Raw genomic sequence first — 24,974 nt, 5'->3', positions numbered from 1 at the left:
GGAAATGGTGGTTTCTATGGCAACCCCTGAGCGGGTTGCCTGGGAGATGACCCCTTTTGGTCTCTTTGAATCTTAGCTGTAGCATTACCTCGAAGGAGGATCGAACATCCTGGACTGTCTCCTGCCATGATTCCCGGGAAATACCGCTCCGTTTCTGGCCGGGCTGCAAACAATGTGAGCTGGGCCTTCCTGCTTTTTTCTCTTTCCAGTAGTCTTGTCTTCTCTGACTGGCGTCTTTGTCCTAGGTGATGGGCTGTATAACTGGGACCAGGGCTGTTCAAGCTATTGTCTGATTGAGGTTAGGGGTTCGTGGGGCTAGTCCAAAGCACTCGCAGAGTATTTGACTGTGGTATGATGGATGTTTAAAATCTTGCCCGGGATCTGAGCTCCCCAGAAGGTGGAGCTGGTCTGCTAGGTAAACACTGGGATTCCTTTAGTTATCTCCCACCCCCTTTCTTTCTTTTTTCTATTGAGAAAGGAACCTGTTCTTAGACACTCCCACCTCCTTCATTTGAACACTGATATATTGATTGGCAAGAGAAATGGCAAGGATCCAAAGCTTGAGGTACAAGGTGGGTCAAATTGGTGCCTCCGACATCTTGAGAAATAAATCAATGAAAGCTTTTAATTCTTAGACATTATTTTACAAATCTTCAGAAAATGGTTATTAACTAGAAAAGCAAACAATGATGGAGCATTTGACGGTGCTCCGATGTCTGTGATGTCTTTGTACCATGGGGGGATGTGTATATTTACATATATTAAGAGTACATGTTGTGATTTAATTTCAGGTGAACTGTGGACTTCATCTGGTTATTCAAACGTCGTCAATTCCTGACAAAAACAAAGTAAGATTTAAGATGATCTGTGTTTAAACGTTGAAAATAAATTGTTAGCTAGTCTACACAAATAGTTGCATGTTTTAACAATAGATTCTGACCTGGAGATTGAGTATATCTATTTTCGTGTCCGATGTAAAGTAGATTTTATTTTCTGCTTGCAAAAAGCCAAATCACCCCTCTTGTATCAACTTAGGTCATTCCATTGGTTACAAGAATTCCCCTCTCCCCACCCCTTACATGTAAACATTTCTACCAAAGGTATTTCTTAAAATTGGTTGTATGGCATAGTTTAATTGAGAAATGCTTTTATTTCTTAGACATAGGTAAAATGATGCTGTCATTCTACTGGTGGTGTCTCAGGAGGAATAAAATGTAACATTTTAGGAGGGCTTCAGTCCATACTTCATTTCAAATCAGAGAAGAATGACTGGCTTGGCAGTGGAAATATTGTTACAGCGTTTTCATAGTATATCGTGTGTGTGTGTGTGTGTGTGTGTGTGTGTGTGTGTGTGTGTGTGTGTGTGTATCTGTGTCTCTGTGGAGGCCAGAGGAAGGTGTCAGATCCCGTGGAGCTGGAATTACAGGCAGTTGTAAGACACCCGTCATGGGTGCTCCCACGCTCGGGTCCCGTGGAAGAATAGCAGTGGTCTTAACCCATCGTTCTACATTCATACCAATTACCTGTCATATTTTGGAAGCTTCCAGAATTTCTGGCTTTTTCTTTGTTTTTTTGAGATAAAACCTTTTCTTTCTTTCCGGCCTCACCTCAGCACTCACACATACTCACCCACCCTCCCATGCTATTCATACACAATACACTTCTCCCTTTAACCAACGTGCACAGTTTCAACAATCACAATTCAACTGTTCCCTAAAAAGTTGTGAAATAGAGGTTTACAGACAGCGGCAGGAAGAGACTAAACCAGGCCAGAGGAAGGTGAATGGAAGGGAGCCACAGCCTCTAAAATGTGAACGTTGCAAAAAAGCTTCCTTGTTTGGCTCCCCTGTCTCATCATTTGATCATCTCCAATAAGAGCTGAGTTGACGGAAAAGGTGCTTCTTCTTAGAATCAGGCATAGTGGATTGCTTGTATAGCTTTCCTAGTTGCCTTTGCCAGGTCCGTCCTTTTCTACTGTCCAGTGCTTTTAGGAGAGTTGTGGTTTTCACCAACCTTTTTGTACCATTCACTTTTTTGTGCATAGACATGTAGTGTTCATGATGATAGGAAGCTAATGCTGATGTGGTGTTTATAGGATGGGTGAATGAGAAGCATCATAAGCCTTTGAAGATATATTTTTATGGCTAAACATAAGAGGTCATTCTGTCCTATGAAAAATTATTTTCAGTCCTATGAAAAATATTTTTAAAATTATTAATTATAAAATTAATTTAAAAAAAATTTGCAACATTAAAAATATTAAGAGACAAAATTATTCTTAAATATGCAATTTTATTATGTTAAAATTTGACATTTAAAGTATTTTAAAAATAAAAACAGTTCCAGTTAGCTTTTATTATTTGCAGTGTTTTTAATTGAGCAGATGATTCTGTCAGTTATGATATTTATGACAATTATATTTGTGGAGGGATCAGAAGTATTTTAATCTGATCATCTATAACTGTTTTCAGTTTCATGTTTGGAATCACACCTCCCATGCAAATTCCAATTTAGCCCATTTTAAGGTTTACAGCTCAGTGGCATTAAGGCCATTCACAGTGTTGTGCAGCTATCATTTCGATTTAGTTCTAGAACATTTTCATCATTCCAGACATAATCCCAAATTCATTAAGCAGTGGCTCCCTATTCCCCACTTACTTTAAACCCCAGGAAACCACAAATATGCTTTTTGTTTTTATGAATTTTCCAGTTGTGGGTAGTTCATATAAATAGAATCATATAATATATGGCCCTTCTTGATGTTTTCAAGAGTCAACCTTTTTTTTAAAGCATATTTTATCTGTTGCTTTATAATAAACTTCATTTCTTACTGTTATTTTTTTCTCCCAATATCTTCTTAAATACTGTTTTTCAGGTTGAATTCAAGCTTAATAGAGAAACACCATCATTTCCTGGGAGACTGTTACAGCATGATCTGGAGAGAAACTACTCAAGTAGGCAAGGTACTGTCAGGGTGCTGAGACAGGTTCGCTTTTTACACAGCATCGTTTATCTTGTCTGCCTAGAACCTGAACTACAAAATGAAATAGTTCAATTGATTACAAAATTGGTTTGATATTTGTTTAAATCAGATTTGGTGGTATAGATTTACATACACATACACACACACACACACACACACACACACACACACACACACACACACACCCCATAGTTGATTGTTTCTAATGCATTAAAACAAAACAAAACAAAACAGACAAAAAAAAACCAAAAAAACTTATTTTAGTTTGAAAGTAGGTTACAATAGAGAATAGGAAAAGAATGTTCTGATCATACATTAGAAATAAAAATAATGGCTAACTAACAGAACTGAGGATATGTGGAGACAAGTATTTTGAAAATAAGAAAACAGTGGAAAGTCAGGTATATAAAATAACCATCTTCTTCCCACAATGACATGCAGCCACACAGCCACACTGTTAAATAGCCATACAGTCACACAGCCACAAAGTCACACAGTCACACAGCCACAAAGTCACACAGCCACACAGTCACACAGCCACATAACCACATGGTTACACAGCCACACAGTCACATAGCCACATTGTTACACAGCCATACAGCCACACAGCCATAAAGAAGTCACACAGCCACAAAGTCACACAGCCACAGAGTCACACAGCCACACAGCCACGCAGTCACATAGCCACATAGCCACACAGTCACAGGCATTTCATCATTAGAAGCCTTAATCTTGATGTGAATCACTTGGGAGTTTGTTCAAAATGCAGAATCTTAGTGCATCCTTCCCCTCTTCCTCACTGTGATGTGGTAAGTTTTGGGTGTTATTTGGGGTGTGCATTCACAGCGCCAGGGTGGTTCTGACAGGTGTGGTGGTGATGTGGTTTGTAGATCACCCTTGAACAGATGTTAGGTAGTATGATTTGGTGGTACTTCTGAAACATGTTTTTAAAACATTAGTCAAGTCTGTTTCAGAATAGTTTACTGAGTTGAGCTAGTTATTTGTGGTGTGCTAGTGTTAATTGGTTCCACCTCTGCCTCTTAGGAGCACTTGCTTCGCACCCCCCCCCCCATATGCCTTCTGATCCTGTCGATTTGCCTGCTGTAAGAGGGCTGGTCAGTACAGGCCCTTTGATTGTCTGTTTCATTACTGTGTCGACAGACAGCAGTATTGCATAGTTTGAATATTGATTCATATCTCTGGGCCTTCCTCTTGGACCCATATAACTTGAGCTGACTTTTCTCTTTCCTACATCCTCCACTCAAGACTTTGTCAGTTCCGGAACGACACCACCTAGCTCTAGTTCCGGAGTGCAGGAGCATCAGCCCCGCCCCCCTCATTTGGTGCTGAGTGCATTCCTAGGGTGTGTGTTCTGCCCTCTCTCTGCTGTCAACATGGAGCTGCAAATTCTCAGCTGGAGGTTGTTTTATGTCTTCATTGTGAATTTCCTTAAAATTTTTGCACAGGAGCATCTTGATTCGTCCCTCAGCTGTGAACAAATCTCACTTTCTCACATTTTTCTAGAGTTCAAGGAATTATTAATTTATATTTGTATGATAAGTGAGAAAACATTACCAAATATTTGCTAATGAGGAAGTAGTGTGGATGTATGATTTTGTGAACCCCAGAGGCAAAGTTTTGTATTTAAGAGCCATGACCCATAAAATAACAAAATAAAAATAAATTTAAGCAGAAAGAAATTGAATTTGCTTTTTCTTAAAAGATCCAATTCATAGCCATTCTCTGTGACAAGACACTCATTTGACATGTCTTAAATGTGGACTTCAACATTTTCACTACACCTCTTCCATGGTCTAGGCAGTATTATGTAAAGAAAGTCACATAAGTTGTAGATATTATCTTCACTTCTGTACTCAGTTTTCTACAACCTAGAGCATACAACTCTGGAAAAAAATTAAGTTGACAAATTAAAAACATTTAAATTTAAATTTGTCAGGCAAGAAGACCTCTGTGTGATAAACTACACTCTCACATCTAGCCCTCCACAACCCACTTCAGACATTTCTTATTTTTAAAAATTAACCACACACAATCTAGCCACACAACATAGCCAATGGTTCTTTCAGTCAAAACAAAGGAACTTGATGTTCCAAAACTAGTTTGTCTAAAGTTTAGACTTCAGACTGGTAAGGTTTAGATCTAATGCTCCATGTGTGGTTTCCTGTAGGCCTTTTGGGTGTTGCTGAGCATTATTAGCCTGTGTCCTCAAGGCTTCGTAAGATCTGAGTAGTCCAGTGACTGCTGTGGCCCCATTCAGTCCCTTAAGTGAGCCTACACAGTCTGTCTGTGGAGGGAGCTCAGCTCCTGACGTCATGACAGATGAGTGGAAAATCTAGTCAGAATGTTGGTCATCAGAACATTCTCCAAGATGAGGCTCAGTGGCTCTCCACCACAGTGTGCTGTGCTCCCTGGGCTGCCTGTGGCTGCCCCCTCTCATGGGGACGCCCGTGCTCCAGCGGTCTAGCCTGCACCACACCAGTCACTTTAACCAGTTGTAGAGCAGTTGGCTTCTGAGCATTTTGAGGCACTACTTACATGAAAATGCAGGAATTTCTGATTTATTTCTTTGTAATAGAAATAAAGTACAAAAAAAAAAAAAGATTTTCATTTACGCTCCTATCAAGTGGAAAATCTCCCGATTGGCCCCTGCATCTAAATTCTGCTGAGATGTAAGGTGAGACCAGCTGTTGGGACCTTAGAGATCTGGTCAGGAAGTCAGGGGACGTGTGACAGAGCAGTGACACCACCCCTTCTGTGACCTCAAGCCATCTGGGGGCAGTCTCCACGGGAGTGCGTACACCCACGCAGACACATGGCTGTTCAAAGCTTCCTGTGTGTCCCAGTCACAGGATCCTGTGTACAGATTTTAAGATTTTCTTCCCTAATCATTTTGTCTTTTGCCATCTATGGTCGGGTGTATATCGTATCAGTGGTAAACTGAAAATAATGACATTTGCATGTAAGAGGAGCCGAAACACGTGGGATAGAATTCTTTCATTCATGAAGTGTAAATGGAACTTACTCTTTGATTTTTGCCCCTGCATTCCAAGTCATGGAAGCTTTTGATCTACTGTTAAAGCTCAGATTGCCTTGAAGTTCTAATAGGAATTTAAAAAAAACCTAATGAAATGTTAATCAGACAAAATGAGATTCTTTATTCCCTTGAGTTTTCTTTCATCGTGTTCTACTTACCTTGACAGCTAAGCTTTATGCTGCAGCTAATCCTTGAGCTGTTTTTGGTTTTGAACTCCAAATCCCTCTGTTGGTTTGTTAGGGAATATTATTTTAAGCTGTGTTACTTTTGTTTATGTTGCATTTGTTTAACTCTGTGAAGCTGTGTTACTGTGCCTGTCTAAAACACCTGATGGTCTAATAAAGAACTGAATGGCCAATAGCAAGGCAGGAGAAAGGATAAGTGGGGCTGACAGGCAGAGAGAATAAATAGAAGGAGAAATCTGGGAGGAGAAAAGATGAGGACGTCAGGGGCCAGCCACCCAGCTACAAGCCATCCACGGAGTAGGAGTAAGAGTAAGATTTACAGAAGTAAGAAAACGGGAAAAGCCCAGAGGCAAAAGGTAGACGAGATAATTTAAGTTAAGGAAAGCTGGCTAGAAACAAGCCAAGCTAAGACCAGGTATTCATAATTAAGAATAAGCCTCTGTGTGTGATTTATTTGGGAGCTGAGTGGTGGACCCCCCAAAAGAGAAAACAACAACATTGGTTCCTGTGGCTTGGGGATCCTGCCAGTGAGTGTTCCTGTTAGTTGACATTTGTTGCTGAGCAGTGTCAATTCTAGGTGCTTACCTCTTGGGACAGCATTATTAGCTCTCTTGATGTTTCATGTTATTCAGGAAAGTGAGATGTGAGCACTGATTATTTTGTGGAAAGCATGAGATGGCCTGGTCTTATATTGCTGAAAAGGCCAGCTAATACTGATACCACTGCTTCTCAATTAAGAGATATGTGTGTGTGACTTGATTTTAGGCTATTTTCATATCAGTAATGACCTCCTGAAAGTCTGCCGGCTTCTCGGTTAGGTTCCTCTTCAGGTAGTCTAAGGAGTAGGCTTCTGTGGTAGTCTCGGGGTCTACCATCCTGCCGATTACTCCATCAGGTTCTTCCTTGTCACTTGCTGCTTTCAGTGGACGCTCACTGTACAGAGACGAATATAGTAGATATCCTCTGGTATTCAGATTTTTGGAACTTTTTATCCTTGCTTCCAGACCACTCTATAATCTTCTACTTATTTAGAATATGTCTTAGTATTCACCTCTTTCTAAACTCATCTGTGAGGTTTTTTATTAACCAGTAACTAGACACACTACGTGCAAAGATACTGTTCTTCTTTTTAAAGAGTAGTTGTAAGTATTTAAAAATGTATGTGTGGATGTTTGCCTACATGTGTGTCTTCATCATAAGCATGCAATGCCTCCAGAGGCCAGAAGAAGGAGTTGGATCTCTAAGAATTGGAGTTAACAGATGGTTATAAACTGCTATATGTGGTTACTGGGAATCAGACCTAGGTTTTCTGTAAGAACAGTTAGTGCTCTTAACCACTGGGCCACCTCTACTGTTCTTATATAGTCTGTTTTTGCACATTCTTCTAGCTTATTCGTTTCATGTGTGTTTTTCTCCAAGATGAAATGCTTCTTACTATCAGAAACACCCAGCCAGCAGCCTGTCGACTTCACAGGGTGTCATATGCTCTTGGATCCTAGTTACAGTATCCTAAATGTGTCAACATCCACTTCGGTGTCTTTGTAACATTATCGAATATTAGTAGTAGCCTACTCAAAGGAAAAAAAAACAGTGATGTGAGGTTTACATCTGCTATCCCAAACTACTTTCTGTGTCTATCCTATAGCAAAGTCATGTATTTTATAGCTTTGTGATAAACTTTTTGATATTTTGAAGGAGATGGAAGAGTAGTAAGTCCGTCGCCTCGTAATAAGTCATCATTCATCTCATCCACAACAAACGGGACAGAACCCTGTGGGCTGGACATGAGAACGGCCACAAGCTCCTTGTCAGCATTTGGAGACTCTTCCATTCAGACACCTTCAAAGCCCAGAATCCGGCAGGGCTGTCATAGTGCTGGCCCCAATGTATCTGGTAATGAGGGGCTATCATGTAGTGTATCCTGTAGTTGGCATATAGTGTCAGGAGTCAGAACTGTAAAGGGATAAAGACAGCACCAGAGCACGTCTAGATTTTTCAGCTGACCTGTAAGGCAAGCAAAAGCTATTTGGCCCCAACAGAGCACAGAGCTTAGGGTTGAGAAAAAGAGAACAACCCCAGTGTAATAATCTTCTAGTATGGAAGCTGTGGAAATGTCTAGAAAAGATATCTGTAGGTTCCAAAGTTCTCTAAATAAACAGTGGCTCTAGTATCACAACTGTTAAGATTTACCTTAATCAAGTGATTTGTGTATCATTTTCAATAGGTGATCATATTAATCTGGTGACCTCATCAATGCCATCATTTCCTATTCTCCAGCGTTCTTCTGAAGAGAAAGTTCTTTACTCAGACAGGCTGACCCTAGAAAGGTGAGGACATTTTCTTTTCTCCTTTTCACAACATCTGTCTCTCCTGTTTGCTTCAGGTCTTCCCTCAGATGTCATCATCCTAAGAGTGACTTTTTTTTTTTCTTTTTTTTCTTTCTTTCCCTTTTATTTTATTTTACAATACCATTCAGTTCTACATATCAGCCACGGATTCCCTTGTTCTACCCACTCCTGCCCCCTCCCCTTCCCTCCAGCCCACCCCCCATTCCCACCTCCTCCAGGGCAAAGCCTCCCTCGAGGACTGAGATCAACCTGGTAGACTCAGTTCAGGCAGGTCCAGTCCCCTCCTCCCAGACTGAGCCAAGCATCCCTGCATAAGCCCCAGGTTTCAAACAGCCAACTCATGCACTAAGCAGAGGACCTGGTCCCACTGCCTGGATGCCTCCCAAACAGATCAAGCCAATCAACTGTCTCACCTATTCAGAGGGCCCGATCCAGTTGGGGGCCCCTCAGCCGTTGGTTCATAGTTCATGTGTTTCCATTCGTTTGGCTATTTGTCAAGGGTGACTTTCTATGGTCACCTTCTCCCCACACATACCACATACACATCCTCACCCCCTTCTCTGCTTTATTTTCCCCCTTAGTACTTAACGTTGTTCTCTAATATGTTAAATATTGACTGTTTGTTGTCTGTGACCTACTAGGATATAATCTTCATAAATGGTCACTTTTTTTGTTCAGTTATATTATTGGGCACCTAGAACAGAGCCTGGTACAAAGTGGGCTCTTGATAAAATGGTGGATGAGGAGGTGAATATATATAAGGTTTGATGAATATATATATATATATATATATATATATATATATATATATAGTGCATATATATAGTTTAATGCCCTTCTTTATAACCAGGAAGGGATTTGTAATGGGATGGTGGGTGTAGGATCCCACCAGACAGAACATCTGTGCTGTGCACAGCTGGCCATAGAAGGGCACAGCTGGCACACGGAATCAGCCCTCCTGCATGTATCAGGGAAAGGCTCTGTTCTGTAGGCAGAGTTCTAGTTGAGAACAACATCTCTCATGACAGCCTTAGAAAGTGAGTGGGTTTTGAGATTCCCATCCTAAATACTGCCTTATGTTTATAATTTTCCCAGTAGTGTCTTCATCTTTGAAGGATTAATTAGGAACTTCCCCTCCAGTCTTTAAAAACACAGTCAAGAATAGTAACCCAGCCTTGTGTTACTTGATATTCGTAGGGCCCTGTTTGTAAGACTGTGACTTAGGAAGTTTGATGCCTGTGTTGTAGCTCGGGGGTGGCTTGGGCAGCTTTAAAGATGAGTTTTTTGGCAGCATGAGCCTCCAGAATGGAGAAACCAGCACCGATGAGTAGACACTTGCTCTCCTTCAAAGGCTGGCTGTGAGATCGTAGCATTACAGTGCCCTAAGCTGTTGTATGTGTTGTCAAAAAAGTTGCATCAGCAGCAAGGAACCACCTTGGGAAACCTTGTTGGCTAGCTAGTGGGTAATAGTAGTGATTTTTGCATTGTTGTGTGTGTGGCTTCTTGGTCATGGGTCTGAGTGCTCAAGGGAAGACTCTAACCCTAAGAAGAAGTACTTGGCTCTCACTGGTATGAAAAGAAAGCCTGAAATACCAGAAAAGACAGCCTGTTCAAAGAAGGAAACAAGTCAAACTCATGGTCCTATACAGGCATGTTGTTTGAATCTTAGATGGTCTTTTAATGAAAAACAAACAAACAAACAAACAAACAAACAAAAAACCCAGAGCCAGATCAGGGTGAAAGATGAAAGGTCAGAGAAGCAGAACAGCCAGCCACTAGTTCTTACCTCTATGAAATCCTCAGCCTAAAGAGAGAGAGAGAGAGTTCCTGTTTCCTCATGCCTTAAATACCTTTCTCTGCCCTGCCATATTACATCTTGGGATTAAAGGTGTGTGTGCTTCCCAAGCAAAGGCATGAGATCTCAAGTGCTGAGATTAAAGGTGTGTGCCACCACTGCCTGACCTGTATGTCTAATCCAGTGGCTGGCTCTGTCCTCAGATCCTCAGGCAAGTTTATTAGGGTACACAATATGATATATTGTGTACAGGCAGGCATCAGTGATGGGGCAGGAGGGGTCAGAACCCAAGGCTTTTAGCAGAGCCCTCCTGGGGTAGTTAGGCCATTGCTTCCTATCTTGTTTTGGTGGCTTCCTGTCTTGTTTTGGTGGCTTCCTGTCTTGTTTTGATGGCTTCCTGTCTTGTTTTGGTGGACTGGCAGGGATTCCTGGTTAAGGGAAAGTGACTTTATCTCAAGATATAGAAGTTTGTGAAAGGAAGGCAGTTTGTGATTTTCCCGTGTGAGTAACAACTGATTCAAAGACAGGCGGTGAGGCTTTCACTATGAGAGGCCGACTGAGCAGGGAGGGTACGATTCAAGGTTGCTAAGAGCAACAATACAGACCTCAGCTAGCGTATCTGTAGTCAGTTAAGTTATAGTTTATGTAACAGAAATGTCAGCTGTGAGAGTATAAAGCATGGGATGAATTCTAAATATGAGCCCCACAAAACTGGTACTATTGCCCGTGGTTTTTACTTTTCTTTCCTTAAACCAGTTTCTCCAGTCTCTTTGCCCCACCCGTTTTCTCTCCTTCTCTTCCCCTGCCTCCATCTCTATCTCTCTCTCTTTCTGAAACAGGGTCTCACTCTGTATCCATTGCTGGCCTAGAACTCACTGTGTAGATCAGGTTTGCCTCAAGCTCAGATACCCACCACCTCTGCCTCTGCTTCCTGAGCGCTGGGATGGAAGGCGTGCACCACTGTTCCCAGCTGTAAGGGTCTGTTTTTAAAGCATGATAGCTTTATAACCATTAATATTCCCTTATTTTTTCCTGCTAACCATTTTTTTCATTGCAAAAAGAATTCTGATCACTTCCATATTGTGCCTGTGTTTATAGCATCTGATTTGTTTTCTTCAAAGCTCCTATTCGTGTGATTTCACTGAAGGGATGTTTCTAACTAGCCGCCACACTAATATTGTTAATACACAGAGCGAGCTGTATTTTCCTTGAAGAGCATTTGACTCTTCATGCAGAATCACCCAGGACCTTCTCCTTCCCCATGTTATGACATGGGTTGAATTCTTCAAGGGCCATGAACTTACTTCACATACGAAACAGTCCAGCTTTTTGCACAGAGGAGGTTCACTGTTTTAAATACAACTAAATAGACACACACTTAACGTTTTCATCTGTTCTTGGAGAACCACGAGTGCTGTGCAGAGAAAGCTAGTCTTGGGCAGTCGAATCCAGCAGCCAGCCCTGCGACACGTTCAGTAAGGGTTGCCCTACAGTTAAGGAGCTTCAGAGGGAATTTTCCAACAGTGTCCCCTCTTGTAGATGGCAATATTTCTTCTCGTTCTCATGAGCATTTTGTGAGTCAGTAATTCTAAAATAAGCTCTTTAGTATGGTTCATACTCCCATGGCTTGGTCTCTCAGGAAAATTTTACCATCAGTGACTGATACCAAAGGCATTTTTTTTCCCTTGGCTTTGTGACTTGGTTTGACCATCTAAACCTTCCCCTGAGAAGACAATTACATTTTAAAGTTTTTGATGTTAATGTCATGTGAAATGAATATTAGAGACTCATTTTAAAATACAGTGTGAGTTTAGACTTTAGTGGTTACCTTTGTCTTCTGGGTTTTTGTTTTTGCACAATTTACAATTAAATTTAAATCTCTTCCCTGGGGGCAGGAAGTGGTCCAAATTACTTTTTTCTCTTTAAAAATACAAATTTAATTGTATGCATGTGTGCGTGGGTGTATATCTGTGTACCTCATGCATTCCTAAGCCTGTGAATGTCAGAAGAGGACCCTGGAATCCCTTGAATTGGAGTTACAGGCAGTTGCGAGCTGAGGTGAGGTCCTGGGAACTGAACCTGGGTCCTGTGTCAGAGCAGTAAGTGATCTTAACTGCTGAGCCATCTCTCCAGCCCCAACTTACCTTTTCCTTCTCAAAGCCTGGGTGCACAGACATGCTACTGGATAGTTTTTGACAGAGGAAACAGGAAGGGGGTGCTGTCTCCGAATCTTACTCACTTCACGTTTTTTTCTAGACAAAAGTTGACTGTGTGTCCTATCATCGATGGGGAAGAACACCTTCGTTTGTTGAACTTTCAGCACAATTTTATAACTCGGATCCAAAATATTTCTAATCTACAGAGGTTAATATTCTTGGACTTATACGATAACCAGATTGAAGAAATCAGTGGGCTTTCCACTCTGAAGTCCCTCCGTGTCCTTCTGTTAGGAAAAAACAGGTATTTGTAAAGCAGTTTCTCTGTGTGTGGGGGGTATGTGAATATGGGGTGGGGGTGGGGTGTGCACTGTAACACGTGTGTGTGTGTGTGTGTGTGTGTGTGTGTGTGTGTGTGCGTGCGTGTGTGTGTGTGTGTGTGTGTGTGTGTGTGTGTAGGAACAGATGCGTATGTGTGCACATGCCTGTGCTCACAGTGTGTGTAGAGGTGAGAGAAGGTCCACTGGTGTTCTGCTCTGTCTCTCTGCCTTTTCTTCCCGAGGCAAGGTCTCTTGCTGAACCTAGAGCTGGCATTTTGGGTGTGTGGGTGGGCAGGGTCCTAGACTGGCCAGCCAGTGAGCCCCAGGATACTCCTGTTTCCACCTCTGCAGTGCTGTGATTCCACACCGATGCACCCAGCTTTTGTGTGGGTGTTTGGGATGCAGACTCAGTTCTTTGTGCTTGCATGCAGCACTCTTAGCCGCGAAGCCCCCCAGGGAGCAGTTCTGGCTTGCAGCCAGTAGAATCCATAGAGTGTTCAGATGGTAAGTCCAAGCAGAGTAGTACTTACTGTAGGTATCATTAGAGGAAAGCTCAGCGGAAGTCAGGGGTAGCACACCGGCCACGATGCATGGGAGCCTGGGCTTTCGTTCTAGCACTGGAAGAATCCATCCTGATTTTGTTCAGTGGGACTCAGTCTGACAGACTTGTTGGCATTGCTCCAGCGCCATGCCTTAGACACACGTGAGTGAAGGAGCCCAGCTTTGATTTTATGATTTCTCAGGATGTATTTTAAGCATGTGTGCTCACTTGAGGCTTGTGTATTTCTTGCCATTCTTGTTAGTGTTTGCCTGAGAGGGACATTTGCTACTTTGTGATTGTTGAATCAGTGGTCAATTCTTTTTCAGAGAGTAGTTCCTGTATGTTTTATTTGAATATTTATGTTTTTAATTTTGTATATGTGTGTATTTTCCTGAGTGCATGTCTCTGTACTGCCTGTGTGCCTGGTGCCTATGGAGGCCAGAAGAAGGTGTTAAATCCCCTGGAGCTGGAATTGCAGGCCATTGTGAGTTGCCTGATGTGGGTGCTGGGAGCTGAACCCAGGTCCTCTGTGAAGATGGCAAGTGCTCTTAACAAGGGTGCCATGCCCCAGCCCCTCAGTCTGTTTTAGTGTCGCATCTTGTGTCCTGCTCCAGCTCCCTTTTTATAGCTCCATCAGACAGTAGCTACACAGGTCCTGACTCAAGGCCTTGAAATCACTTCGGACTTTCCATTCAGTTTTACCAAGTAACTTTGGATACCTTAGAAGAAGGATTAACAGAGTCTAAAAATTAGTAACACTTTTTGTTTTAACCTTTGCAGGGTTCATGGCTGACCCCTGATAACAAAGAGCAATTCGAAAGAGACAATCACAACATGTTTATATAACTTTATGTGACACTGTAGTCTTCAGATAAGAAGACCCAAAGGAACAGATTAGAAGTTACATTTGTATTGTAGGTTGATGACTCATGGGCAACCTTAGAGGAGTGTGTTGGACAGAAGGAACATGGTCCGTGGTCTAACCTGGACGACTCAGCTAGCCCTTTGTGCAGTTCCTGCCGGCCTATTTGCATCCCTGTTGTTTTCTGTTTATAAGCAGGACTCATCTGGATGGAGGGGCTCCAGATGTCCTCTTAGGGATGTAGGTCCGAGAGTCTTTGTAGGGCCTGAGGGGAAAATGGTGGGAGGAGGTCAGTGTGACCTTCCTGCCTCTCCAGTTTTCTTATCTTTTCTTTTCTCTTCTCTTCTTTTCTTTTTCTTTTTCTTTTTTTTTGTTTTTGTTTTTGTTTTTTGGTATTTCGAGACAGGGTTTCTCTGTGTAGCTTTGCACCTTTCCTGGATCTCACTCTGTAGACCAGGCTGGCCTTGAACTCACAAAGATCTGTCTGCCTCTGCCTCCCGAATGCGCTACCACCACCCGGCCCAGTTTTCTTTATTTCAGCCTAAATTATATAATATTCCAAGTGCTGTGTTTGGAGATGTTGTCTTCTTAACTGTATTCTCAAGGTCATGTCCCAGAATTTTAGGATTGTATTTTCCCCTGATGTTTCTCTGAAAGTTTCTATCAGTGTAGTTAGTTTATTAGTTCAAATGTTGCATTAAGAATTCCACTGAAGAATAAATTACAGAGTTGGAGGGTCTGGAGAGGGAGCTCAGTGGCTAAGAGAGCATATTGTTCTGGCAGAGGACTGCAGTTCATTTCCCAGCATCCATGTCAGGCCTGTCCTCAGCAGCCTTTCACTCTAGGGGATCTGATGCCCTTGTCTGGCACTCACTTGCTCTCCATACACATAAATGCATAATGAAACATAAAAGAAAAGAAAAAGAAAAGTTTCACATAAAGAGAATTTGGGAGATTATAGAACCATAGAAGATTAAAGTTTCAAGTGACCTCAGAAGTAAGTCCTTTCATTTTAGAGATGTGGGAATGGAGTGGTTGGATGGATCTGGCATAGTCAGCTATGTATAAACTGCCACACACCAGGAGGATGTTTCCGGGCAGCTTACTGAGGAGAGAAGCTGACTTTAAGGCTTTTCTTCCAGTTGGGCCTTGCAGGCTTCCACAGACATGACTCCTTTCTGGTTCTTAGGGTCTGGTTCTTAGTGTCTAGCTCACATTTATTCTCTAGCGCCACTGCCTGAATGTCTCCCTTTTTTACCCTAAGATGAAGATGTTCTCGAGAGATATCTGTGATTCCCATTTCTAATTGTAAACAATATTCAAATGCTGATCCTGGTTGCATCTATTCTTCCTGCCTATTTCTACTTTTCAGTTTCTGAGAAACAGCTTCTTCATCTTGACCCAGAAGACAGCATTGTTGGGTCTTATTGAAGGTCTTGGGGTTCCTACTCTTAGGGACCCAACATCCTCTGCTAAGTGCTTGTTTTCTGCAGTAAAAACAATCTAATAGTCTCCTTCTCTTCTTCTCTTCCTCCTTCTCCATATTTTTATTTGCTTGCTCTGCACAGCTGTATTTTGATTTTTACAGGAGACACTGTTAAATAGTTGTCGAACTGCTAGTACCCATGCATCAACGGGAATTGTGTTACAAGAAAACATGCTACACTCTCCAAGATCAGGTGTCTCACAAGTATCTGTTGCATACACCTCTGATTCCTAAAACATCTGTCAGTGCTCCTGGCTGGAACATCTGCTGACATAAGTCCCATAGACTCTTAGATGAGAGCTCTGGCCAGCAGAAGGGGCCTGGCTGAGCATCTCCAGCTGTGTGTTGTGGATGACTTTCTGTCTCCTGTTGGTCATAACAGATTTCCCCACCTTCTTTTGACAATTACTGAGGCAGTGGGACCAGAGCATACAGGCTTCTGGGTTCAGCTGGCCCGTGGTGGAGTTCCTTCCGTGCCATTTCCTTGGTGTCCTCTAAGCCCTCAGGTCTCAGGTTCACTGTCATTATGTGATTACCCAGAACCTTCAGTTCCACTTTGCCGGGATAACCACACATGGGTGGACCAGAGAACTCTAACTACACATGGGTCCCATGGGCCTCCAGATCAGAGTGCTCTGGATGATGACAAGTTCTGTTATCCCCGGAGAGTAGTTTCGAAATGTTGATACCATGATTCTGGGCCTGGAGAAATGGCTTGCTGGGTAAGATGCTTGCCACACAAGCCTGAGGTTCTGAGTTCAGATTTCCACTTACGAATGCCAGGCATGGTCGTGTACACTTGTAACCCCGTGATGGGAGTGGAAATAGGCAGATTGTAAGGGTTTGCTGGCCAGGCAGTGTACTCAAAATGGTGTGCTTCAAGTTTGGAGAAACACCCTGTCTCAATATGCAACCTTGGGGAGGAAAAGGATATACTTGGCTAACACTTCCACTGTGCCTGACACTGCCTCCCCCTCCCCCACAACACACGCTTTGACCGGAGGTCAGAAGTGGCATTGCTTTTCTCTAAAATGAGCCATTTCTGCATCTTTTCCCAGTGGCATGCATCTGTTACCACTCTGTGTGCATTCAGTGGGAGATGGAGAATTTAAATATTAAAATGAGCATATCTTTCTGCCTCAGCAGCTTTGATTCACTCATAGATGTGATATATCTACATTTCTATTCAATTCTGCTTATTCTAATTTTCAGAATCAGGAAAATCTCAAATCTGGAGAATCTAAAAAATTTAGATGTCTTGGATCTTCATGGAAATCAGGTATTGTACAGCTCCCCTCCCTCCCTCCCTCCCTCCCTCCCTCCCTCCCTCCCTCCCTCCCTCCCTCCCTCCCTCCTTCCCCACCTCCCTCCCTCTATGAAAATCTGCAGCACATTTCATGTTATAAATGTTTCCAGTATCATGCTAACATTGAGTTGTAAGAGTCACTTTATGAACTCATTGACTTTCTAAGGGCTTCAGCCTCTAGTGCAGGATTTCCTAGTTTCTTAGAAGTAAATCACAGACGAGACCCCGGGGATCTGTCTAATTATGACAGTGTTTATGTAGGCAAACTCAAGAACTGTAATCTTCCTTCTGCATCGGTTTTTCTCATTCACTCTGCCCCTTGCTTCTTCGTCAGAGGTCATCACTGTCCTGGATTTCGTCATGCCCTTGTGGGTTTTTAAGTTGGTTTGTAAACATAGTAAAATTTTTATCTTGTAGCATACTTATTAGTCAGGATTCTCTAGAGGAACAGAAATTGTATCATGTATCTGCTGACTAGTTTTATGTGAACTTGATACAAGCTAGAGTTATCTGAAAGGAGGGAACCTCAAGTGAGAAATGGCCCCCATAAGATCAGGCTGTAGGCATTTTTCTTAATTAGTGATTGATGTGGGAGGGCCCAGGCCATTGTGGGTGGTGCCATCCCTGGGCTGGCTGTCCTGGGTTGGATAAGAAAGCAGGCTGAGCAAGCCATGAGGAGCTAGCCAGTAAGCAGCACCTCCATGGCCTCTATCAGCTCCTGCCTCCAGGTTCCTGCACATTTTGAGTTCCTGTCCTGACTTGTTTCAGTTTTCTACTATAATGTGGAAGTGTAAGCCAAATAAATCCTGTTCCTCCCCAAGGTTGCTTTGGTCATGGTGTTTCATCATAGGAATAGAAACTCTAAGACAGTGTGTGTGTCTGTGTTCTATTAAAATGTCTCATACACTATAGTCCAACAATTGTGGTCTCCCATTGGAGAGAACAGAAATCTGCTAGTTGATTAGTCCACAAGGCTGGATGTTTTAGCACTCCCGATCTGATGCACAGGCCTGGAGAATTCTGGGAGAGCTTCTGGTCTACAGTTTACAGTGGAAACCCAGAGAAGTTGGTTCTAACACCTTTGAAAGAATGCAGCAGACCTTGCCAGCAAGAGTGAGGGCAAGCAGGCAAAAAGCAAAGTTTCCCTCTTCTGTACCCATTTATCTGGGCTGCCACCCACATTTAGGGTGGATCTTCCCACTTCAAGTAATTTGATGAAGAAAATCCCTTTGGGGTGTTCGTCAGCCTGCACCTTAGTTCATTCCACATCCAGGCAACTTGATGACCAGATCAGCAGTCATTCATACACACTATTTTAAAACTATCATGCAGGTGAAGCATTTTATGATGCTAACAGTTTTAGTAAGACTATTTTGATATAGAAATAATGATTGCACGAGGTTTTTTAAGTTATGACATACCTTTGAGAATTTGCAGGCACCTGTAACGAACACTGCGTCACTTGATCGTGTGCAAGTGTCATCTGCCGGCCGCTGTTCAGGCAAGCACTGTGTTTCAGATGCACACCTTACTGCATATCTTACAGCTTCGTGCTATCAGAGTCCGATACGAAGATTGCACGTTTGTACCAAATAGTTATTTCCTAAAGTTCCATAGTCACAAGGGAGGGAGTTTGAAATGAGAATCTGAGTCGTCTTTTAAAATAACCAACTTTAACAAGCAAAACTGGTGTTTCAGAGCAAAGAGGGGCAGCCTTTGTGGTGTTAGGTCCCTAAAACATCAAAAGGTGGACCATTCAATACAAACATCAAATTAGCATCAGAGCCTGAGAGACAGCTGAGGGGTAAAGACATGTACTCCCAAACCTGACTCCCTGAGTTCTATCCCTGGTACTTACATGGTAGGAGGAGACTCTGACCTCACTCATGCTGGGCATCTGCATGCCTTCCCCCCTAAATAAAATCAATAAATGTGAGAAAAATAAATAAAGGTTAAGCACCAGTTAAGTGAAAGTTGACGATCTTTAGAATTCACTCTCATTAGCATTGTGGGAGTCTTTCTGGAGTAAGCATTCAACACCAGTGAGTGTGGAGGAGAGGAGATGGCACCAGTGGACCAAAGCCAGGCCAGCCCCTGAACGGCTTCAGTGCCAGGTCCAGTTTGTGACCACAAGGTGGGGGAGCGAGCGAGTGAGATGTTACAGACGCTTACATGGCAGTCAGCAAGAGGCCTGTGTGGCCGGCATCAGCGGTTGTTAAGGGCAACGACCCTTTGATTCAGCTGTGTCTCCAGGTCATTCTGTTCCAGGGAGCAAGGGGACCGTGTGTGGCAATAGGCGGTCCAGGTGGTGCTGTAAGTGAATCATTAAATAAATCAATATCTAATAACTGGTCTTTTCTACCTTACTATGCTTCATTAGAAGTTAAGATTGCCTAGTGAGCATAATGTTCAGCACAGTTGTCTCATGGATATGAAAGTATTTTGAGGAGTGGTGATTCTGGTCAGGAAATGGATCGAAGTGATGGAGAGGAGCTGTCTTGGTTTGCTTCCTATTGCTGTGATAACACCATGCCCAAAATCACCTCAGGGAGGAAAGCTTAAAGTCAACAGTCCATCACGAACGGACGTCAGACAGGAACTTAGAGGCAGGAACTGAAGCAGAGGCAGTGGAGGGGTGCTGCTTACTGGCTTGCTCTTCATTACTTCTTCAGCCTGCTTCCCGATAGCAGCCAGGACCAAACTGCCCAGGGGTGACTACACACAGTGGGCTGCGCCCTCCACTGTAAGTCAGTTAAGAAAATGTCCCCACAGGCTTACCTACAGGCCAGTTTGGTAGGGCCATTGCCTCAGTTGAGGTTTCCTCTTTCTGGGTAACTCTTACTTGTATTAAGTGGTAAAGGACTGACTGGCACAGGGGAGGCTGTTCTCTGGAGAGAGGACAGTTGGGACACTAGTCGGAGCAATCTCACAGTGGGGACACTTTAGTGGTAGGTGTGGTAAGGTGGCAGATCGAATAAATATAAAGTAGGAACATTAAGACTTAGCCTTCTCCATGGTGAATACAGAGGCGTCTGGGAGATTGGCTCTAGTTTCTAATTCAGATTTTGAGCTGGCTTGCCAGACTTTGTTTTCCTAGAGATTCTTCAAAAAGATACATATGTGCTTCTAGAAGATTCTATTCTTTCAGTAATAGTTTTCTCAAGGAGAACGTACCTTTCCTGTGGTTTGCAGACACTGCCCTTTCCTTATCCAGAGTGGGAAATTTGTCTTTATCCAGGCACCGGAACATACAGTTCTCCTGATGTGTTCAGAAGCCCTGGACTCTAGTCACCATGGCTCACAATTAGGCCTTCCTTTTCAACATTCCCATCATCATTTTGTCTGTCTGTGAAGTCTGTCAATCAAAGTCTTTATGTGTGCTCTTTGCATACTCTTTGCCTACAGCTTCTGTCACTTTCTCTGTCCTTGTGACTTTGTCCATGGCTGAGAGAATTACTGACTTTATTCCACCACTTGCTGTGACTTATGGAATTGTAAGAAGCCAAATTAACATCCCTAGTGATCATTTTACAGATTTATAGATTAATGGGTCTGGAGAGATTGCTCAGTGGTTAAAACCATATGTTAATCTTGCAGAGGACCTGGGTTCAATTCTCACCCCCCACATGGTGGCTCATGACCATCCATAAATCCAGTTCCAGGGTTTCCAACGCCCTCTTCTGACCTCTGTGGGCACCAAGCACACATGTGGTGCACAGACAAACATGTAGGCAAAACACGTATACATAGAAGATAAACAACTATTTTTAAAGTTGTAGACTAATGCTTAAATACAAGAACTAAAAATGTTTCCAAAGTAAAAGCAGAAAAATGCAAGAGGCTCTAATTTAGGCCCCACAGGTCTATGAGGAATTAGAGAAACAGTTTTCTAAGGGAGAGTTCAGGAATATATATAGAAGAAAGGAGAACTGCTGTACTTAGTCAAACTTAGTTCATGAAAACAAAATACCTAGCCTAAACCCTCGAGTAAAGAAAGGTTCTTTTTTGCTCACAAAGGTTCAAATCTAAAACAAGGTGTCTGCATTTGGGCTTCTGGCAAAGCCAAGAGAAATTATTAGAACATTCACATCTTGAATCAAGAAACAGGAAAGGAGGGAAGGTTGAGGTCCCATAATCCCCTTCAGGGCACATCCCAGTGACCTAATGACCTTTCTCTAGGCCTTACTTCTTAATACTCATGGCACTTTCTGGTACCTGCACCCTAAGAAGCCAACCTTTCTATGGGGATTTGTGGGGCACACTGACCCCAACTATAGTAACCCATTTGTGTCTTTCTTGAGCCCAGCAGAGTTGGCCATTCATACTTTCAAACTGCTTCTTTTTTTTTCTGTTATAATTACAGCTCCTGTCCATCTCCACACCTGTCTCTTTCACACTCCTATTTCTGCTTTTTCTCAGTATTTCCAGAGAGTTTTTCAAGTTTGTGTTTATATTACTAATTTCCTTTTATACAGTCTCTGTTATAATTTTATTAAGTCCATATATTTCAAATTACATTATACATTTATTGCCAAATGTCTTACTCTGTATCATCATCATCTTCTTTTTTTTTTTTGAGACAGGATTTTCTGTGTAATTTGGTGCCTGTCTTGGATCTCGCTCTGTAGACGAGGCTGGCCTCGAATTCACAGAGATCTGCCTGGCTCTGCTTCCTGAGTGCTGAGATTAAAGGCATGCACCACCACCGCCTGGCTACTCTGTATCTTCTTGTACAGTTCTATCATCTAGAAGTCTCCATAACCTGGACATTTCTTTTTAAATTTTTATATAACTTTATTTTACTTTAAATCAATTAGATGAAAAAACTTGGAACAAATTTTAAACATAACCACAGGTTACCTTCATATATTTTCCAATTTATAATACACCATTGCATATGTCTCTTCTTGAGCCTAGAAAGAATACAGATGTTTGTTGGTTGCAAAGAGTCCATATAAATGGAAACTGTATTATGAATCTAAAAAAAGAGCCTTTTAGCAAACATTTGTTTTGAAATGTTAGATTAAAAAAAATCCAATTGTTATAGTGATGTAAATGAGCAGATTCATATTTACTGACGCTGAAATTATTCTTTAAAAAAAGATTTGTGTGTGTGTGAGTGTGTGCTTGCACACGTGCGTGTGTGCACGCATGCACAGGTGCCATGGAGGCCAGAAGAGAGAATTGGATCCCCTGATGCTGTAGTTACAGGCAGTTGTGAGCTGGTAACCGAATTCTGGTCCTCTGTAAGAGCAGCAAGCTGTCCCAGCCCTGGGGGTCTTTCCAGACCTGAGATGTATCCCCTTAATGAAAAATAATACATTGAGTAAATCTCTGTTTCCTAAGGATGCCCTGTGAAGAGGTTGATGAGTACCCCTCCCACTTCCGAGTCAGAGACACTCAACCTTTGGGCTGTGTTGGCTGAGTAATAATAATGCTATGTTTGCCTCACTTCCTGAGAACTTAGGCTGCTCTGCTGTGGGCTGGTGCTTCTGTGCCTCTGTGTGGCTTCCACAACCTAAGTTCTTCTGTTCTGCAGGCCAATGCCTACCACATTGCACCTAACTGAGCATTGTCTCCTGGCCTGAGCTCTTCTGTTACAGAGTCCATCTTTTCCTCCCACAGGGGCTCCTAGTCCCCTCCATCTTTCCAGTCAGACTCCTCACTGACCTCAAGATCCTGGTAGTCCTGTCCTTTGCTTTTGCTCTCTGAGACTTGATGTGCCCTGTCAAAGCATTGTGAGCATGGGACTTGGGGCCAGAGTCAGTTTCTGTATGACAGGTTGTGTGTACATGGAGGAGCTGGCAGCCTTAGAGCTTCTCCAAAGGGACTCATGGTTATTTGAGGAAATTTATGTTTCTCGATGTTTGTTAGGGTCAAATTGTCACTAGGATCCTTAGCTAATTTTCACAAGTTGAATGACTTCATAGGACTTGCAGTGAGATGCTTAGATGGACTATGAATGTCTCGGTATAAACTTGTCATTAAATCTGGTGACTTGAATATTTTATTTTTGGAGTTTTATGACATGCCCATGCTAATCATGCTTCTCCCTGCCCTTTTCTTTTTTTTTATACAGATCACCAAAATTGAAAATGTTAATCATTTGTGTGATTTGAGAGTTTTAAACCTTGCCAGGAACCTCTTGAGTCACGTTGACAATCTCAATGGTCTGGATTCGCTAACTGAACTTAACCTCCGACACAATCAGATCACCTTTGTGGTGAGTACCACAGTGACTACATATGCACCCCGCTTCTCTTTGGAGGAAGTGATGATAGTTCAGCATCGCGTGTGTAATGCCGGAATCTGAAGTTATTTAGGTTTTTTTTTTTTTCTGAATTTAAATTGTGAATATAACTATGGAGCTTTGTAATATGTTGAAAAGGAGGTGTTTTCTATTTTCAAAGGTAAATATAAAATTACAAATGGTAGAAGTGTCCTCTAAATGAAGCAACTGGTGTTCCTGACTACTGCTCCTCATCCTCTGCCATGGGTACTGAGTTAGATGGGAAGGGTATTGGTGTGTACCCAGGAGAGACGCAGAGGGAAGATGTAGAGGTCCATTAGATTGTCTTCTGGCAGTTCCCAGGAGGCCTCCTGATGAAGGAAGAGTGCACAGGGCTGCAGAGGCCTACGTCGGGTCTCAGCTTTACCCCTAATCAGTTGTGTGACCCTGGGTGAGACACTGGACCTGTCTGGGTCTCATTTCAGATTTGTTTAAAAATGAAGTAATCGGGCTCGGTTGTCACTTGTGTCTCTTGGCTTGCTGACTGTAAAAGAGGACATAACAACAGCTTAGGACAGTGTGTGAGCAGAGGGGAAAGAGACATACATATTGTGGGGACAAAACCTGAGCCCTCAAACTGACTTGAGAAGTGGTTCTCGGGTTGAGTGGCCCTTTCGTAGGGGTCACCTAAGACCATCAGAAAACACAGATATTTACATTACGATTCATAACACAGGCAAAAATGACAGTTTTGAAGTGGCAACTGAGATGATTTCGTGGTTGAGGGTCACCACAGCGTGAGGACCTCTGTAGAAGGGTTGATGCATTAGGACGGGTGACAACGCCTGGGCTTGACAGTGCTGTGATGGCAGAATCCTAAGAGTGGGGCTTACGATCATGTGATGCTCTCCTTCTCCTCCATGATGAGAACTTGACCTCCTCTGCTGTGGAGTGCGGACCTGGGTTCAGTTCCCAGAGGCCATAGGGTGACTACCCTTACTTCTTCCCCAGCAGAAGGACCTGATGGTTTTGCTGGAAGTGGGTAACTAAATAGTAGCCTGATGCGGAGGCCTTGTGTATTAACACAAAGGTGGAGGTACTAGAAACACGTCTTCAGTTTTGTGATACGATGCCAACCCAATGGCAGCATCATCATCACTTTAAGAGTTTCCTTTGTGCCAACACTGGAGAAAAGCTGAATCTGGGCTCTCTGATGTCATGCATGAGCTTTCAAAGGCACACCCTCCCAGATTCCCTTCCTTAGAGAACACAGTGTGCTCTCTGTGGTGTGCAGATGTGGGGGACAGGCGATGCTCCACTGTATGGATTGGTTTCACTTTCATTTCTCCCAGAAAGTCTAAGGAAGCTAGTGCCTTGGCTTCTGAAGGGAGGATATACTCAGAACCTTCCCTAAGACCTGATCTATTGCACAGTTATTTCGGAATCGTGTCAAGGCCTCCGCAGGTTGGATGAAGTGGTGGAGCGGGGCTTTGTTTTCAGAGCTTCCAGACTGGATTACTTGGCTGTGCTGCTGAATCCTCACAAGCTGCTCAGTCAGGACTTAAGTCTATCCTCGGATACTGGGGCCGGTAAGCATCCAAAGAGCTCCTGCTAGTTGTGGGCAGCAGTCTGCTGCCCTAGCATGTTCCTTTCCAGAGTTTGGCTTTCCCTGGGAAAGCACATGCCACTCAGCTGGGAACTCACTGAT

At 42.9% G+C, this 24,974-nt stretch overlaps 1 protein-coding gene across 7 annotated transcripts in view; it reads left to right on the top strand.

The window, feature by feature from the left end:
- The first annotated feature begins 39 nt into the window (after positions 1 to 39).
- Lrrc49 (leucine rich repeat containing 49) overlaps positions 40 to 24,974 on the top strand; it is a 113,984-nt gene continuing 89,049 nt past the window's right edge. The window contains exons 1-8 of one of the 7 annotated variants that reach the window (XM_006971463.4): positions 40 to 174; positions 792 to 848; positions 2,876 to 2,963; positions 7,919 to 8,116; positions 8,448 to 8,550; positions 12,623 to 12,826; positions 16,944 to 17,010; positions 23,117 to 23,260. In XM_006971463.4, the coding sequence (XP_006971525.1) occupies positions 127 to 174; positions 792 to 848; positions 2,876 to 2,963; positions 7,919 to 8,116; positions 8,448 to 8,550; positions 12,623 to 12,826; positions 16,944 to 17,010; positions 23,117 to 23,260 (909 nt within the window). In that variant the 5' untranslated portion in view covers positions 40 to 126. Of the gene's footprint in view, positions 175 to 527; positions 573 to 791; positions 849 to 2,875; positions 2,964 to 7,918; positions 8,117 to 8,447; positions 8,551 to 12,622; positions 12,827 to 16,943; positions 17,011 to 23,116; positions 23,261 to 24,530; positions 24,856 to 24,974 lie in introns of those variants that run through there. The other 6 variants (XM_042281057.2, XM_042281062.2, XM_006971465.4 and 3 more) reach the window with 6 other exon arrangements.

The sequence above is a fragment of the Peromyscus maniculatus genome, chromosome 7, assembly GCF_049852395.1.
Source record: "Peromyscus maniculatus bairdii isolate BWxNUB_F1_BW_parent chromosome 7, HU_Pman_BW_mat_3.1, whole genome shotgun sequence".
In the NCBI taxonomy this organism is placed as follows: domain Eukaryota; kingdom Metazoa; phylum Chordata; class Mammalia; order Rodentia; family Cricetidae; genus Peromyscus; species Peromyscus maniculatus.
Note: the sequence above shows the minus strand (reverse complement) of the source record. Positions and strands in the feature narration are given on the sequence as shown.